Source organism: Phalaenopsis equestris, unplaced genomic scaffold (genome assembly GCF_001263595.1).
Source record: "Phalaenopsis equestris unplaced genomic scaffold, ASM126359v1 Scaffold000385, whole genome shotgun sequence".
NCBI lineage: Eukaryota > Viridiplantae > Streptophyta > Magnoliopsida > Asparagales > Orchidaceae > Phalaenopsis > Phalaenopsis equestris.
Window position 1 is genome coordinate 132993 of NW_018164827.1, and position 17904 is coordinate 150896.

The 17904-nt window shown below is 32.4% G+C and overlaps 1 protein-coding gene across 1 annotated transcript in view; it reads right to left on the reverse strand.

Annotated features, from left to right (window-relative positions):
* Window positions 1-3728, reverse strand: part of LOC110026611 — a 14213-nt gene extending 10485 nt beyond the window's left edge. Inside the window, exons 1-2 of the mRNA XM_020727616.1 lie at window positions 3387-3728; window positions 3222-3291 (exon numbers count right to left, since the gene is read on the reverse strand). Coding sequence (XP_020583275.1) covers window positions 3222-3291; window positions 3387-3453 — 137 coding nt within the window. The 5' untranslated portion in view covers window positions 3454-3728. The remainder of the gene's footprint in view (window positions 1-3221; window positions 3292-3386) is intronic.
* Window positions 3729-17904: the final 14176 nt, after the last annotated feature.

Sequence of the window (17904 nt, forward strand, 5' to 3'; positions counted from 1 at the left end):
ATATATATATATCTTACTACAAAAAAAGAACTAACCTCACAGTTTCCTTCTTCCTCACGTGTTGCTTGCAAGCAGGTTTCAATTCCAAAGCCAAGCCGCAAATGCCATTCTATCAACTCGCTTCCGGTTGACGTCAACTTCCTCTTACGTACTCCCTGCTCGATGTTGAGGCACGATCGATGTGCAAGCTTGTGAGAAATTTAGCATAAGAGCTCGCATCCCACTGCTTTATCCTCATTTACTCACTCATGATTTGCCTCATCTTCTCCTTTGCATAGAACACACACGCAAGGTATCGATGTCACCTCCTTAGCATCTACTTCTTGCAAGCATTGTCCTTCCTTGCTCATTTGGTTCCTAAGACGCAGGATGCTACTCTTTATAAGTGGCATCGCCTTTCCCTAGAAAACTTCAAATCCCTAATTTAAAAGATTTGAACCCTCAATCGATCTCTTTGTCTCTCAATCTCGTCTTTGGTTTTGCTTCCCAAGATGTTAAAGTCTTATGGCTTTGGAAAGAGGAGTTTCGTTCCTCATTTACCAGGTTAGCCTCCTGATAATGACATAATGCTCAAATTGAATGTTACAATCTCAGCTCCAATCCCCGTTGAATAATGAGGAATCACAGTTCTAATAAAATGGACATGGTGGTCAAATGCAACATGCAAGTTTTTGAATGATCTTTCAAGAAATTTGTGAAGTTTGATTAGGTGGAATGTTTCATTTACAGTTCATATGACAATTAACTCGAAAGTAGCTAAAAAGATAACAACAATAAATGTGAACGGGTACTAAGAATCATTATAGAACTTTAAGTCGAACAGCCTCAAGTCCTTCATTAACATCTATTAACATCATGATATTACATTTTCACACAATCAATGAAAAATCTTGTTACTTGACAGTTGGCAATGTCGAAGGTTTAGTACAATTGGAAAAACAAACCACTAGTTTGAAAAAGAGCAAAATGTCAAAATATGCATCTGATTATTTACATAGGGCCATTTTAGTTTCAAGTCTAAAAATGTCAAATTAGCCCACAAAGTTTTTTAATATATGCTGAAGTAGTCCCTAAGAAGGACAATTTTAGCCCTCATTAAAAAAAATGGGGACTAAATTGACATTTTTATTGATTTTGGGACTAAAATGACCACTAAAAAGAGTTAGGAGACAAATTTAACACTTTTCTCGTTTGAACAACAAGCAAGACAGTTTCTTTTTCTATACAAAACATTAAAATGCTTATGAAATTAGAATTACAAACAGGCACCCAAATAGATGTCAGATTCTTGCACTTCATCATACATATATTCAAACATAAGTTTCGAGTGTTGCATTTAACTTTGGTAGATACTTTTGGTAGATACTGATTTGAAAGAAAAGAAAAAAAAAAAAATTAACTTAACCTTTGATGAAATAAAATATCTTAAGAGGAAATACAGTAGGATCCTTGTTTCAAAGCAAAGATGAGACAAAACTGGTAGATACTAGAAACTTGGTTGGAACACGTAGACTAATTCTTAGACAAAACATGAGATTTTTTGTTAGGGGAAAACGTGAACTAACATTATTTGTAAAGCAACATTTTGTGATTGATCTGGGAAGGAAAAACAAAGAAACCTTATTTCATTGTATATTTTCTTAAAATCTATTGGAATGAAAATGTGATCAAGCCTATTACACTCACTTGGAGATTTACATTGCATTGCATTAGTATTGAGCCAAATTAAACAATCTTGACATAGGATAAAGCTCAACTTTAACAAAAAGCATTCACTTGAACTAAACATGTCCACCTGAATCTATATGGTAAATCCGCCCATTTCCTAATACACAATTCCCAAGTAAACTCCTTAACTTCTAAGGATTCACAAAATATAATTTCTATATGAATTAAAAAGGAGAGGAGCCTAAAAGACCAAAATTATTTAGCTAAAACCAGCTGCCGAACAATCACAACATGAAATTAATAGAATAATAACAATTTAGTAGGGCCAAACCATTCAGCCATAACTTTCTACTAAGAGGTTGTTTAGTTTCCAAGTATATAGAATTCACAAGCATTTCATATATGATGTAAAATAACTATATTATATTTAAAAAAGTCAAAGTTGTATGGTTCATTGTAAAAATAAATTCTAGATATCATACATTCATGTTTGATTATAAGAAAATAAAAATGGGATATTGCTTTAAAATACATTAAGGGATGTTACGAGTAGGATTGCCAATAAGGGCGAGCGAACAAGCGGTGACTACTACCGATCGGTGAGTATGAGTGAGAGTGAAGCAGAGGAAGATTTTATACACACATACAATGCCTTTGATGGAGCAGAGATCTTATGAACATGATGCCTTTATTTTAAATTTGCCTGAATTGGGTGAATTTGCAATTTATCAAATTTGAATTAAATGTGGGTTGAAAATGTAATTCAAGCAAAATTCATCAAACCAAACATGCCATACATATTTTGGTGTTGTTTGGTGTATAATTCTAACTAGAACTTGGCAAAACTGATATCTGTTCAATCTCATTTTGTGCGTGTTACTAAATTTGATAAGAAATCAAACATCTGTAGTTTATCAAATCAAAACCCCGCGTAGTTTCCATAACCCAACTCTCCTTACCACTCATCATGATCCTATCTCTCTCTCTCTTCCATGTTTGGAATCCTCAATGTGGTGGGTTCCCTCTCCCTCGTCCCAATTTCTCCAATACCACTTTCCTTTTTTTGAGTTCCTAGGACCTGAATCGACCGTCCCTGCTCCTGTGTTGCAGTTAATTACCCCACTAATGCCTCTAGCATCAATAGTATCATTTTAATGTTATATCTCACAAAAATTTAAATCCCAAAAAAGATAGCAAAACAGTTGCAAGATTTAATAAACTATGTCAAAGAAAATAATTTTAATGAATATCACATCCACTAGATCGACTAAATTCAGACTAGATAAATTTATTAAATTCTGCTTGTTGCAAAAGAGCCCATTTACCATTTTCATCTTTTTTACTGAGATAAGAGTAATGCAATACCCTCCAAAATTTCTAAGTTAAGTTGACTTTTTCACATTACAAAAAAAAACTATTTATTAGTACCGAAAGATATAGCGTTGCACTTACATTCAGAACTGTAAAGTAGTGTGCAGACGGAAAGAGCACGAAAGTTTGAGAAAAAAGAAACTCGTCCAAAGACATGCAATTTAAGTGCGTCGTTTGCTTACATGAAAGATACAAGCCTCGATGGAGCAGCGGGATCGTAGTTAATCAGTAAGGCAGCCTTCAGCGGTTCCCCTGGGCCAATGACCGGAAAAATAGCCTCAGCTCTCCATTTCAAAGAGATAGAGGAGACGAAGGTGAAATATGGCGATGCAGAGTGCGGAACAAACCAGATGCGCCAACGTTATTAACGATCCATTTCTCCCATAGCTTATGCGTCACCGCCCAGTCCGTCATTATCAAGGCGTCAACGCCTAATAACGTGACTTCGCTTTCAAGCTAGTAAGATTTGAGCCTCTTGTGATGGAAGAGATGAGTGCTGAAACTGAAACAGAGTATTACGAGTTTCTAGGTCGTCGGTGCCGTCAAAAGCGGCTAGGGTTAAGGCTTCTTTTGAGAGCACGGCTTGCTCCCTTTCCGTCGTCGCCGTTTCCAGATCGCGAGGACCTTCCTCCGTTCCGGTGTTCTGAATCGCGTTCCGATTATCGAAAGATGCTGGATGCAAAATTTTTTCTTCGGAGAGAAGTAGAAAGATTGATTTATGATTTTGATTTATTTTTATTTAACAAAATTTTATTATTTTAATTGATTATTAATTAATAAACAATTTGTACACTATCAAATTATTTATAAATAAATTAATTAATATGTAATTATTTAATTTTAATTAATGCATAAAATTTTAATTTTAAAATTATTTAATAAAATTCTAATTAATTTTTAAATTTAAATAATTAGTAATTAATTAATTTTAGATTGTTGATTAATAAGTAATTAGTTTAAAAATTAATCATTAATTAATGTAAATGCCTCTTTTTTATGCATTTTTTTAGGCTTTGAATACTCATTTATATTTTATCTTTAATATTTATTTTTGGATGTTCAATAAATCGTGATATATTTTACTAAATCTTTTTAAAATGGCAAGCAGTCTTTACTAACATATCAAACAGTTTTCAGGATTTAATCATCTTAGAACTTGATAATTCCGGATTTGCATGATTTACTAAATCCTATTTCCAACCAAATAGTCTTTGAATGTGAAAAGTCAAAAAAACTAAAACCTCATCACAAGGGCAAATCAGGTATTCCTTGTTGTATCCTTCTATCGTCTTCCTATTGCCTCTGACAATCCTAGCACTGCCTTCATGTTTTCCATTGTCATCGTTGATTGCAGAGGATTTGTCCAGGTTGAGGAATTTGTTCGACTTCCGTAGCCAAAGTAAGCAAACAAAACAGTCAAATGTAATCAGAACAAAAATGTGCAGCTTAGAGATTTGCTTCTCCAATGACATTCAGGCAGCCTGAAAACCATGAAAATGATAATAAAAATGATGATGTTGTTGTGTACCTACCTCTAGGACCATTAATTCTTTTACTTGACTAGTTATTTTTGCTTTTCATTTTTGTAAAAAATTGCAAGAAAGGTTTTTATTCAAACGAGATATCTATTTCAAATATATTGCTTTATAATGTTGTTTCGTTTAAAATTACATTTAAAAGGCAAAATGGATCCCAAACTGAGCAATAGGAAAAGAGATACAATAATGAACAACCAAAAAAAACAATCAAGCGTGGTCTTATCTTTGTATACACACATACAATGTCTTTGGTGGAGTTGAGATCTTGCAAACTTGTTATCTTTACTTTAAATTCGTTTGAATTGGGTGAATTTGCAATTCATAAAATTTGAATTAAGTGTGGATTGATTTGCTTTTCCTCCAACCAAACTCCATTGTTTTTAAAAACAATGCATTAAAAATGTAATTCACTCAAAATTCAACAAACCAAACATCTCATACATATTTTGGCATTATTTGGTGCATAATTCTAACTAGAACTTGGCAAACTTGATGTCTGGTCAATCTCATTTTGTACTTATGACTAAATCTGAAAAAAAATCAAACATCAGTAGTTTATCAAATCAAACCTCTCTCATAGCATCCTTAACCCAAATCTCCCAACCACTCGTCATGATTCTCTCTCTCTCTCTCTCTCTCTCTCTTCAACATTTGAAATCCCTCAATATGAAGGGTTCCCCTTCCTCGTCCCCATTTGTCCAATACAACTTTTTTTTTGGTTTCTAGAACCCGAATCGACCATCCCTGCTTCTGTATTGCAATTAATTATCCAACTAATGCTTCTATCATCAATTGTAACATTTTTTTATTAAATCTCACATAACTTTAAATCCCAAAACAGATAGCAAAACAATATATTATTAACAAGTTTAACAAACTATGTCAAAGAAAATAATTTTAATGAATATCGCATCCACTAGATCGACTAAATTAAGATTGCGTAAATTTATTAAATTTGTTTATTGAAAAAGAGCCCATTTAACATTTTCATTTTTTTATTGAGAAAAGAGTAATGCAATAAAGTCAAAAATTTTAAGTTAAGTTGACTTTTTCACAAAAAAAAATAATAATAATAACTGTTCATTATTACTCAAAGATATAGCATTGCTCGCATATTTAGAACTGTAAAGTAGTGTGAAGTAGTACGCTGATGGAAAGAGCGTGAAAGTATAAGCATTAAGAAAATGAAACTCTTCCAAAGGCATGCAATTTAAGAGCGTTGTTTGCTTACATGAAAGATACAAGCCTCGATGGAGTTGTGAGATAGTAGTTTATAAGTAAGAAGATCTTCAATGGCTCCCCTGTGCCAATGACCGCGAAACTAGTCTCAGTTCACCATTTCAATAAGTTAGAGGAAACGAAGGTTAAATATGGTGAGGTAAAGTGTGGAGCAAACCAGATGCACCAACATTATTTACGGTTCATTTCTCTCTTAACTTATGCGTCACCGCCTAGTCCGCTAATATAAAGGCCCGGCGTCACATTGAAGCTAGTAAAATTTTAGCCTCTAGTGATGGAAGAGATGAGTATTGAAATTGAAGCAGTTTCTAGGTCGTGTTGATCTCATTTTTGGTGAGGTCTTTCTTTTCTCCTCTTAGTGCTTAGGATCTAGCCATAAGACTTTTCATTGACTATCCTAGAAGACTAGAGATGAAACCCACCTGCATAGAAATTCAAATTGTTTCTTAGCTCTCTTCGAAATCCTACGCAGTTGGTTATAAACCTCCAACACTTGGAAGGTTCATACCAACTTGTGAGGATTCGAGGATGAGTTCCTATGGGATTTAGAAGCTTCAGGAAAATCCATTATGACTTTCGTACATTCACGCAAAAATATCACGAGTCGACCAGTTAACGCACATAAATATCAAAATTCACATCGTTCACACATTTATTTGATTTGTAATTAATCGAAAATAAAATTAATTTCCAAAACGATCGATCTCGAACTAAAACTTCGACGAAAATTAAATTGAAGCATTTTTGACTTGATCGTTGACAGGGTTGTCCGAATGACCCCGAATGACGAAACAGATCACGCGAGTGCATCCAGAACGTTGATTTCACCTAGGGATGATGTTCGCCACGGCTTTGTGGGCGGGCTAAAAATGCGCGAATTATTGTTTCGTACCTGATCGTCAACGAAGTGGTCCTAACAACCCCAGATGACAAAACGAACCACGCGAGTGCGCTCGGAATGTCGATTTTGATTAGAAGAGCATTCATTACATCTCGAAAACATGTTCAGACAGAAAAACACGCAAACAATAAAATAATAATAATAATTATTATAATAATAATAATATTATTATTATTATTATTATCATTATTATTATCATTATTATTATTATTATTATTATTATATACATACATACATACATACATATATATATATATATATATACACACACACACACACACACATATATATATAGATATATATATGTATGTATGTATGTATGTATGTATATATGTATGTATGTATATATTACCTTATTAAAGTTACGCATACGGGGTCATCTCTTGGTTTTGCCATGAACCAAGCAGCCTCCCCTCTCCACTTTGTCAAGGTCTCCAACACCCCCTTCTCCTCCTTTGCAGCTCTCCAACAACATTCCAAGCAGAGGCAAGTTTCTCTCTCCCTCACTTTTCTTCCTGGCTTAAAGATTTACATGCATTCCACTCATTTCTTTTGTATTCGTATGTCTCGTAAAAAAAAAAAAGAAAAAAAATTTACACGCATATAGCTCTCTCCTTATGAATTTGCACGTCTCAAACTTCAAAAAAAAAAAAAGGAATTTACATGCATGTCACCTTATTCTCATATATTTACACATGTACCAAGTTATTCTTGTGTGACATGCGTACCGCCCAAATCCTGTGTATCTGCATATAAATGCATAAATTTTAATATTTTACATGTATATCATCTTATTCTTGTATTCATGTCACCCAAACTTGGACAATCTCATGCACGTCACTTAAGCTTTATGTGTTTACAAGCCTAATGCCTAAATGTTAAATATTTATGTGCATTCCACTCGAATCTCATGTATTTACATATTCGATGCCTAAACATTAAGAATTTACGGGCACTTTGCTTATCATTTTGTATATTTACATGTTCGGAATCAAAATTTGAATATCATGTGAGCACGCCATTCGAATCTTGTACGTTTGCATGAGTGTCACTTATAACTTGAATATTTACATGCTTAGCACTTAAATCTTAAAGATTCTACATGCATGTTCTTTAATTTTAGATTTTACATATACACCATTTAAATTTTATGAGTTGTGTATGTGATATTAAAATTTGAGTGTTAAGAGGGTGTCGGCATGGATAAGTAAATAAATAAGGGTATTTTGAAATTAATTAAATACAAAAAAAAAATGATATTTAACCTTTTAAAAAATCATATCTTGGTGTAGAAAAAACATAAAAATAAAATAAAAATACCACTAAACTTAAAAATAAAAACAAAGAGGAACCTTGGTAAAATAAAGTTAAAACAAACACACACACACACACACACACACACACACATATAAAGATTAATCTCATGCACTGTCTGATATAGGATAAATATTACCAGACAATGCATGACATAGTATCGTAATTAATCTCACGCACTGTCTGATATAGGATAAATAATACTTACATCTAACAACTTCAATTTTTGTTTTTTAACTACATCTTTCATAACTGGATTTAATCTCCTTTGAGGATCAAACTGGGGTTAATGATTATCTTCCATCAGGATCCCAGACATACAAATAGAGGGAATTATTCCCTTAATATCTACTAAATTCCTTCTGAAAGCTTTCTTATAATTCCTCAAAATTTTCATCAAATTTTCCTCTTGCAAATGAGTTAAATCTGAGGATATGATAACTAATAATGTCGATGACTTCCCTAAATAGGCAAATTTTAAGTGTGTAGGAAGCACTTTCAACTCAAGTTCAGAGGGTTCCTTAACAAAAAAAATAAGTGGTTTACTATTTTCTATCGTATATAGAATTTCAAACCTCTCCTCAACAAATTTTGAACCTTCTGTACTCAATATGTCCAACTCATCTTGAAAGTCTGTCTTTCTTGTTATCTAACTCTAGCTCTACTGATTTAACTTCATAACTTTCTCTAAAATGGATACTATGCAAATAATCAATTAAGTCAATCCAAAAACATTCATCTTCAACTTCAGAAGGATATTTTATAGATTTAAAAACATTAAATGTAACTTCCTGATCATTTACTCTCATTAAAAATTCACCTTTTTGCATATTGATCATAGCCCGTCCAGTAGCTAGGAAAAGTCTACCTAAAATGATTGGAATTTTTTTATCTTCCTTCATATCTAACACAATGAAATCAACAGGGAAGATGAATTTATCCACTTTAAGTAAAACATCTTCTATAACCTCTTTGGATAAGTTATTGATCGATCAACTAACTGAAGAGTTACAATGGTAGAAGACACTTCGCCTAATCCTAACCTTCTAAAAATAGGTAATGGCATAAGTTTTATACTTGCTCAAAGATTGCATAAAGCTTTTTCAAAAAAAATTCTCTAAGATCGCATAACCTTCTAAAAATATTAAAGCTCCCAAGATCCTTAAGTTTCTGAGGAAGCTTCTTTAGAATTATAGAGCTGCACTCCTCACTAAGTGCAATTGTCTCATAATCTCCAAACTTCCTCTTTTAGTTAAGAATATCCTTCATGAAATTTACATAATTGGGCATTTTCTTTAGAGCTTCACCAAAAAGAATATTAATAGTTAAATTCTTAAATACTTCTATAAATTTTAAAAATTATTGATCCAACTTATGTTGTCGAAGTCTTTGAGAAAATAGAGGTGGTGGTTTTTCTAGGTAATTCTTAGTGGAGAGACTAGTTTTTCTAATTCTTTGGAAATATTTTCCTCATGTTTTTTAGTTTCCACAGTCTCTTTTTCAACCTCAATCTCTTTCCAAACTATATTCTGTAACTCTCTTCTACTTCGTAATTGGACAACTTTAATATGCCCATTATTGTTCTCCTTGGAGTTTATCTTAGTGTTGCTAGGAAGAGTTCCTTGAGGCCTATTGCTAAGCGAGTTAGTAATTTACCTCAATTGGTTCTTTATATTTCTTATTGTTGCACCTTGAATTTGCAGTTGATTACCCATGTGTAATACAATCTCCTCCAAAGACAAATTCTTCTCCTTAAATTGTGGATTATTGTTAAAGCCTAATCCATAAGAAGGTCTAAAGTTAGTACTATCCTAATTATTCCAATTTCCTAAATGATTTGCTTGGTTATTACCCAATTGTTGGTTTCTCCACCTGAATTGTTCTTCAAGTTAAAATTAGGTTGGTTCTTCTAACTTGGATTATAGAAGTTGGAATTAGAGTTATTAGGTCTGTTGTTAATTGCATTTAAGGTTTCAAATGATGAAGTACTAGAATCAACCATTTATCCTAATGAATTTTACTCAATTATTTGAGGTACTTGAGGTTGGTTTATTCCAAATTGATCTATCTTTCTTAATATTGATGCTACCTAAGAAGTGTAATTGAAAGCTCATCAATACCATGCACACTAACTACCTTTCTAAGATTTACCCTTTCGAAAGGTTATTGGAATTTGTTTCTAGCCACCTCTTCAATCAAAGAGTAAGCCTCATCAAATGGCTTTGACATGAGTGAACCATCCAATGACAACATCAATAATAGATCTAAGGGATCCTACTAAACTATTGCAAAAAGTTTGAATGATTAACCAATCGGTCGGAGCGTGATATGAGCACTTCCTAAGAAGTTCCTTAAATCTTTTTAATGCTTCATACATCGACTCACCTTCACACTAACAAAATGAGGTAATATCATTCCTATGTTTAGCATTTTTTAAGGTGGGAAATCCTTAGCTAGGAATTTTCGGGATAAGTCACCCCAAGTCCTAATTGATCTAGATGCTAATGAGTTTAACCACATTTTAGCTTTATCCCTTGACGAAAAGGGAAAAACCTAAGTTTAACGGTGCCATTTGACACATCGTTATAATGAAATGTAGCACAAAGTTCTAAAAAACTTGCTAAATGTAAATGCAGATCCTCAGACTAGTTGTTCTGCTCCATTGGATAATGACATGTTTCAGTTCAAATGTGTTAGCTTCTACGACAAGAGTTTGAATACTTAAGTGAATATTATCTGCTGTAGGATTAGCGTAATTCCTTACTAGTCTATGCACATTACGATGCTCATTAATTGATACTTGGTTATCTAAGTTGTTATGTTGAATATTCATCATCTCTTCTACAAGTTTATGAAGACTTTTTGGTTTTTTAATTTTTCTAATTGTTCTCTCTATTTTTGAATTGTAGGCAGCTCCTGCACTACACATATATAAGTAAAGTTTTAACTGGTAAGTTTAACACAAATAGTTAAAAATTACCATTTTTTCTTCAACCTCACAAAAAAATACTTACAAGAAAAAATTACAATGCGAATTTCCAAATCTAAGTCTAATTGATTCAACTAAAATTCTCTTAAAGTTCTTTACTGTCGAGTCCTCAGAGACGGTGCCAGAAACTTGATCCACCCCAGCGATAATCACAATTATGTAAGTCCTAATAATTACACTAGAAAACTTGATCTGCTTCCCAGCAATTTGATTGAATTCTTAAAATTAGATGTTCTCACGCACTTGGGTTTCTCACATAAGTATACATATGGTTTCAGTAATATTGGGCTCTATTGAGTCTAGATTATCGATCCAACATAGATTGAGGTAATGACTCCTTTAAGAAAAGTTTTATTATAATACTTATAGGTCTTAGCTTGAAATTTTCAATTAAGGTGATTTTTCTAACAACCACTCCTAAATTACAACACTAAGTCTAAAGCTAATCCTAAATAGAGCAATTGGTTAGGTGAATATCACGATATAAAGTTACATTTCTCTTGTGATCACATAAGTGGATTATAGGATCAAATACTATGAATAACTATTGTGGCTAGTGACAAATAAGAGCATATATCTTGATTACCCTCTTTCAAGCACATAAAGAAGTTTGGTTAACCTAATTTTAATTCCTTAAACTCTAAATTGAACCCATTAACGTGTATTTCCTTATCTATTTACATTGCCTATAGTCTACTGTCATTATAGCCTACAGAACAATGTGAATGTTCTAATTGTTCTTCCACCACTCTCTCGAGTCCTAATGGATCACAACACTAGTGCGAAAAGTAAATGAAGCACAGAAGAATATTTATCACATTGATATTAAAACCCAATTCTAAAATCATTCTACACATCCTACAGATCCTACTTATTCATCACAAGAGAAAAATAAAAAAAAACTTCACACAAAGCATGAAGAACACCATAGATCCTCATCATTTAACCATGGAAATCCACTAAATATGTGTTTACAACAAGTACAAGATATATGGTAACACGATACTTATTTCTCCTCTGAAAGGAGATGAAGAGTCCCTTTAACAATGTATCCAAGTGCTCCCTGTAATGTTGAAAAGATCACATTACAGATTTCTCCCAAAATTCCTCACCAATCTCTCAAAAAATTTAAAAATACTAGATCTAGCTATGACTCTTGTGCCTTCCTCAACTTCCCAAGGCTTCCCCCTTGGCCAAGAGTACCCTCTGTAAGTGTTAAAGTCTGTCAAATAACTCCCCTCATCGTGCTAAATTACTATAGGAATAATTTTGATAGGCACCGGCGCCATGGAGCCCAGCATGTGACGCCTAGGCCCACCTTCTCGGGTTGCCTGGCTGGGCTTTGGCGCCTAGGCACCCTATAAACTAGTGCTAAGGTGCGTAAGTGGAGCTCCTTGTCGCCCAAAGGTTGAAGCCTAGGCGTCAGTCTGCTGGTTTTGATATGCTTTATTTTGCTTCCGCTTCGCTCCATTTTAGCTCTGCTTTGCTCCATGTGTCCTACCTATTGTACTTGCAAGAAAAACACATAAATATTTTTTCTTACAGTGTAATTTCATCCATAAATAGGTGCAAATATAAATAAAATTAAGTATACTTTAGGACATATCAATCTGTCGGTTCAAGAACTCTCTTGTGCACTCCATATTAGCAGTCTATATGTTGTGAGTTTCTTCTGCATGCACTACTCCTTTTCTTATCTGTTTTACGATTCACACTAGCCACATGTTTTAGGACATTGAAGCCCGAGCTGTCTATGAATCAAACCCAAAGTAATAGAGCATAAGTTGTGATATCTATATAAGGTAAACATTAAAGAATTAATACTTTATTTCTTATTCATTAAATGATCTCCTTATTTATATGGGAGATAGTAGAATATGGTGATATTATAAATACATATATAAGGTATGTTATATTTTTTTTATTTATGACTCACATTTATTTTAATAACTTATGAGATTTATTTTGATAACTTAAGTTATTTATTTAACTCATAAATTATGTCATAAATTATGACAAATTATGATATTTATTTTGATGACTTAAGTTATTTATTTTTTTAACACATAACTTATGTCATAACTTATGAAAACTTATGATATTTATTTTGATAACTTAAGTTATTTATTTAACTCATAAATTATGTCATAAATTATGACAAATTATGATATTTATTTTGATGACTTAAGTTATTTATTTTTTTAACACATAACTTATGTCATAACTTATGAAAACTTATGATATTTATTTTGATAACTTAAGTTATTAATTTTCTTAACTCATAACTCATGTCATAATTTATGATAACTTATGATATTTATTTTATAACTAATGTAATCCCTTAAATGAATAAGAGTTACTAACTTATGTCATTGATTTTAATAATAAAAAAATCAATTAATTTATTAAATTATCATAAATTCTATTGGTTTGCAACCCCCTTGATGGATGGTGGTTAAATAGAGCATGATTCAGAGAATGAGTCCTCTCTCTTCCTAACACACCCCGTACATTTCCTTCTATTAGAAAATACAGAAAATTTCAAGGGATTAGAGAGAGAAACTCCATCTGTAACAGGTATGTGTAACTTTATTATGGATATGTAGAAATCATGCATTTAAAGATCTTGGTTATTATGTATCTTGGCTATTATGTATTTTTAGAATTTGTGTCATAAAGTTCAAACATGATTTTCTAACATGTGGTATCAGAGTCATGATTACTAAATTTATGATTTTTCATATAATTTTATTTATGTTAATTATATTAAATTTCTGCTCTGAATTAGATCTTGAATCTGTTCACTAATACTAAAGTAAATTGATATGATTGACATTATTATTTAATTGATGTTTATGTTATGTTTAATTTGTTAGTCACCAAAGTGACTAAATTAATAATTTTAATAGACGTCAAATTAAATAAACTCAATTACTCACGAGTATGTGATGCTTGTTATGAAATAATTTAACATTTCATTACAAAAATATTAAAACTCATTGATTATAAAATATTTTTAGATCGCCCAAAGGTTGATCATTTGTTTTATAATCTTTGAATATAATTGTAGTTTATTTATACACTTAGTTAAGACATATTTATATATCCAAAGATAATAGACATGTCTAATTTGAGTATAAACAATTGCCAATTATATTAAATTTAAGTCAAGCATCAATTATGATTATTATCGTGTATTGTTATATCACCCAAAGGAGATTTCAATACACTATTATTGCTATGATTATTATTTTAATCTGATTTTATATGAGAATCTATGTAAGTTTAATGTTTACGAGCATGTTTTATTTATTTGCAGTAACCACTCCTGTTTCTCTTCATTCACAAGCTACATCTGTTCAAACTTTCAATGGGCTTAATTTCTTTGAATGACATGAGCAAGTCTAGTTTCACCTTGGTGTTCTTGATCTTGATTTGACACTCACAATTGAGAAACCTCCTACTCTTATTAATTCTAACAGTGCCGAGCAAATATCTTTCTATAAAGCTTGGGAAAAATCGAACAAATTAAGCTTAATGTTTATGCGAATGACAATAGCAAACAACATAAAATGTACATTTTTTAACACTGAAAGTGCTAAGGAATTTATGAAATTTGCTGAGAATTGTTCTCAGTCTGACTCTGCTGATAAGTCTCTTGTTGGGACACTATTGAGTACGTTAACCAATTTTTTTGATGGTTCTCGTATTATACATGAGCATGTCGTTGAAATGATGAACATAGCAGCAAAACTTAAGGCCCTGAGAATATAAGTGAATGAAAATTTTCTTATGCAATTTATCATTAACTCCTTGCCTTCTGAATATGGTCCATTTAACATGAACTACAACACTATGAAAGATAAGTGGAATGTGAATGAACTACAATGTATGCTCATTCAAGAGGAAGCAAGGCTTAAGAAAGGAGCAAATCAATCCATTAATCTCATGGGTCACTAAAGAAGATTTGTAAAGAAACCTGGAAAGAAGAATGTAAAGAGCAAGCAAGGACCATTAAAGATTAATGTGTCGTCTGCCCCAATTCACAAAGAGGAACATAAAGGAATTAAGTGCCACTTTTGCAAAAAGCCTGGAAATTATCAAAATGAGTGTCAAATGTGCAAAAACTGGTTTAAAAAGAAAGGTAAACACTATGTTTCTTTATGTTTCAAATCAAATTTGGCAGAAGTTCATTATAATACATGGTAGATTGATTCTGGTTGTACCACTCATGTTTCTAATACGATGTAGGGATTCCTTACAACCCAAATCATAAACCCAAATGAAAAGTTCATCTTCATGGGAAACGGAGTCAAAGCACCAGTTGAAGCTATTGAAACATATCAGTTGATTTTAGATATTGGACATCATGTATACCTTTTTCAGACACTTTATGTCCCATTTGTCCCTTCTGTTTCTTGTGATTTAATTTCATTGTCCAAACTTAACTCTTTTGGATACTCCTTTAAATTTGAAAATGGTTGTTTCATTTTTTTTAAACACAGTCAACTCATAGGTTCTATTATTCTTTGTGATTGTCTATAAAAGCTGAAACTTGATAACCTTTTCTTTGAGACTTTGATGACTTTGCATCATAATATTGGTATTAAATGTGGTTTTATGAATGAAAGTTTAGCTTATTTATGACATAAATGTTGAGGCCATATATGAAAAGAAAGAATTGAAAGATTAGTAAAGAATGAAATCCTTAATGAATTAAATTTTACTGATCTTGGCATTTGTGTGAATTTTATTAAAGGAAAACACACAAATCACACACTTAAGAAAGCCGCCACAAGAAGTACACAACTCCTTGAAATTATACACACTGATATTAGTGGACCTTTTGATGTTCATCTTTTGGTGGAGAGAAATATTTTATCACCTTTATTAATGATTTTTCACGTTATGGGTATGTCTACTTTTTGCATAAAAAACTCAAGCTATAGATGCCTTAAAGGGGTATATAACTGAGGTTGAGAGACAATTAAACAGAAAAGTGAAAAATTATCAGGTCTGATAGAGGCTGTGAATATTATGGAACTTACAATGAATCTGGGCAATGTCCAGGTCCATTTGCTAAATTCCTTCAAACTAATGAAATATGTGGTGAAGACACTATGCCAGAAACACCACAACAAAATGGTGTTGTATAAAGACGAAATCGTACTCTAATGAAAATGGTTAGGAGTATGATGAGTAATTCTTCTTTACCCTCATCATTGTGGATGCATGCTTTAAAGACCGCTGCATATTTATTAAACATGATTCCTTGTAAGGCAGTTCCAAAAACTCCTTATAAACTGTGGACAACAAAGGAAACCTAGTTTAAGGCACCTGCGTGTTTGGGGCTGCCTAACAGAAATAAGGTTATATAATCCACATGAAAAGAAACTGGACTCAAGAACAACCAGTGGTTTCTTCATTGGTTATCCAGAAAAATCTAAAGGTAATAGATTTTATTGTCTTAACCACAATACACGAATTATTGAAGCTGGAAATGCCAAGTTCTTTAAAAATGGTGAAGCTATTGGGAGTTTGGAACCACATAAAGTGGAGATCAAAGAAATAAGGGTTCAAGTTCCTTTACCCAAAATTTCTTCTCAAGTTATTATTCCTATAGTTGTTGAATGTTTAACAACTTATAAGAACAACAAATATATGATCAAATACCCCGATCAAAACAAATATATGATCAAATACCCCACAATGAAACTATCACTAATGAACCTACATTAAATGAACCACATGAAGTAGTACCTAGAAAGTCTTAACGACAAAAATGGTCTACTATTTCCGATGATTTTGTTGTTTATCTTCATGAATCCGAATTTGACTTAGAAGTCAATGAAGATCCAGTTTCATTTTCACAAGCCATAAAAGGTGCAAATTCTTGTAAATGGTTAGATGCAATGAAAGATGAGTTGAAATTGATGGATCACAACAAATTCTAGGATATCGTTGAATTGTCTGATGGTTGTAAAAGAGTCGGGTGTAAATGGGTCTATAAGACTAAGCGCGTCTTGATTAACAATATTGAACGATATAAAGTCAGACTTGTAGTCAAAGGTTTCACTCAGAAAAATGACATCGACTATAACGAAACATTTTCTCAAGTTTCTGAGAAAGATTCATTTAGAATTATCATGACACTAGTAGCTCATTATGACTTGGAGTTACACCAAATGGATGTGAAAACTGCCTTTCTGAATGGGAATTTAGATGAAGAGGTCTACATGAGTCAACCTGAAGGATTTTTGGTTGAAGGAAAGGAACACATGGTGTGTAAAGTTAAGAAATCAATATACGGATTTAAGCAAGCTTCCCGATAATGGTATCTTAAGTTCAATGATATCATCACGCCCTTTGGATTTAAAGAAAACACTGTTAATCAGTGTATATATCTAAAGGTCAGTATATATATATTTCTCATTATGTATGTTGATGACATCTTGTTGGCTGCTAATGATCTTGGCTTATTATATGAAACCAAGAACTTTCTCTCTAAGAACTTTGAAATGAAAGATTTGAGTGAGGCATCCTATGTGATTGGAATTGAAATATTTATTGATAGATCATAAGGTTTGTTATGGCTATCTCAGAAAACATATATCAAAAGAGTTCTTAAGAGATATATGGAAGGGTGCTCAACAAGTATTGCTCCAATTCAAAAAGGAGATAAATTCAGCCTTATGCATTGTCCAAAGAATGATTTGGAACGTAAACAAATGGAAGAAATTCCTTATGCATCTATTGTTGGAAGCTTAATGTATGCTCATACTTGTACCAAACCAAACATTAGCTTTGTTGTCGGGATACAGGGTAGGTATCAAAGTAATACAGGAATACATCATTAGAAAGCTGCAAAGAAAGTTTTGAGGTAT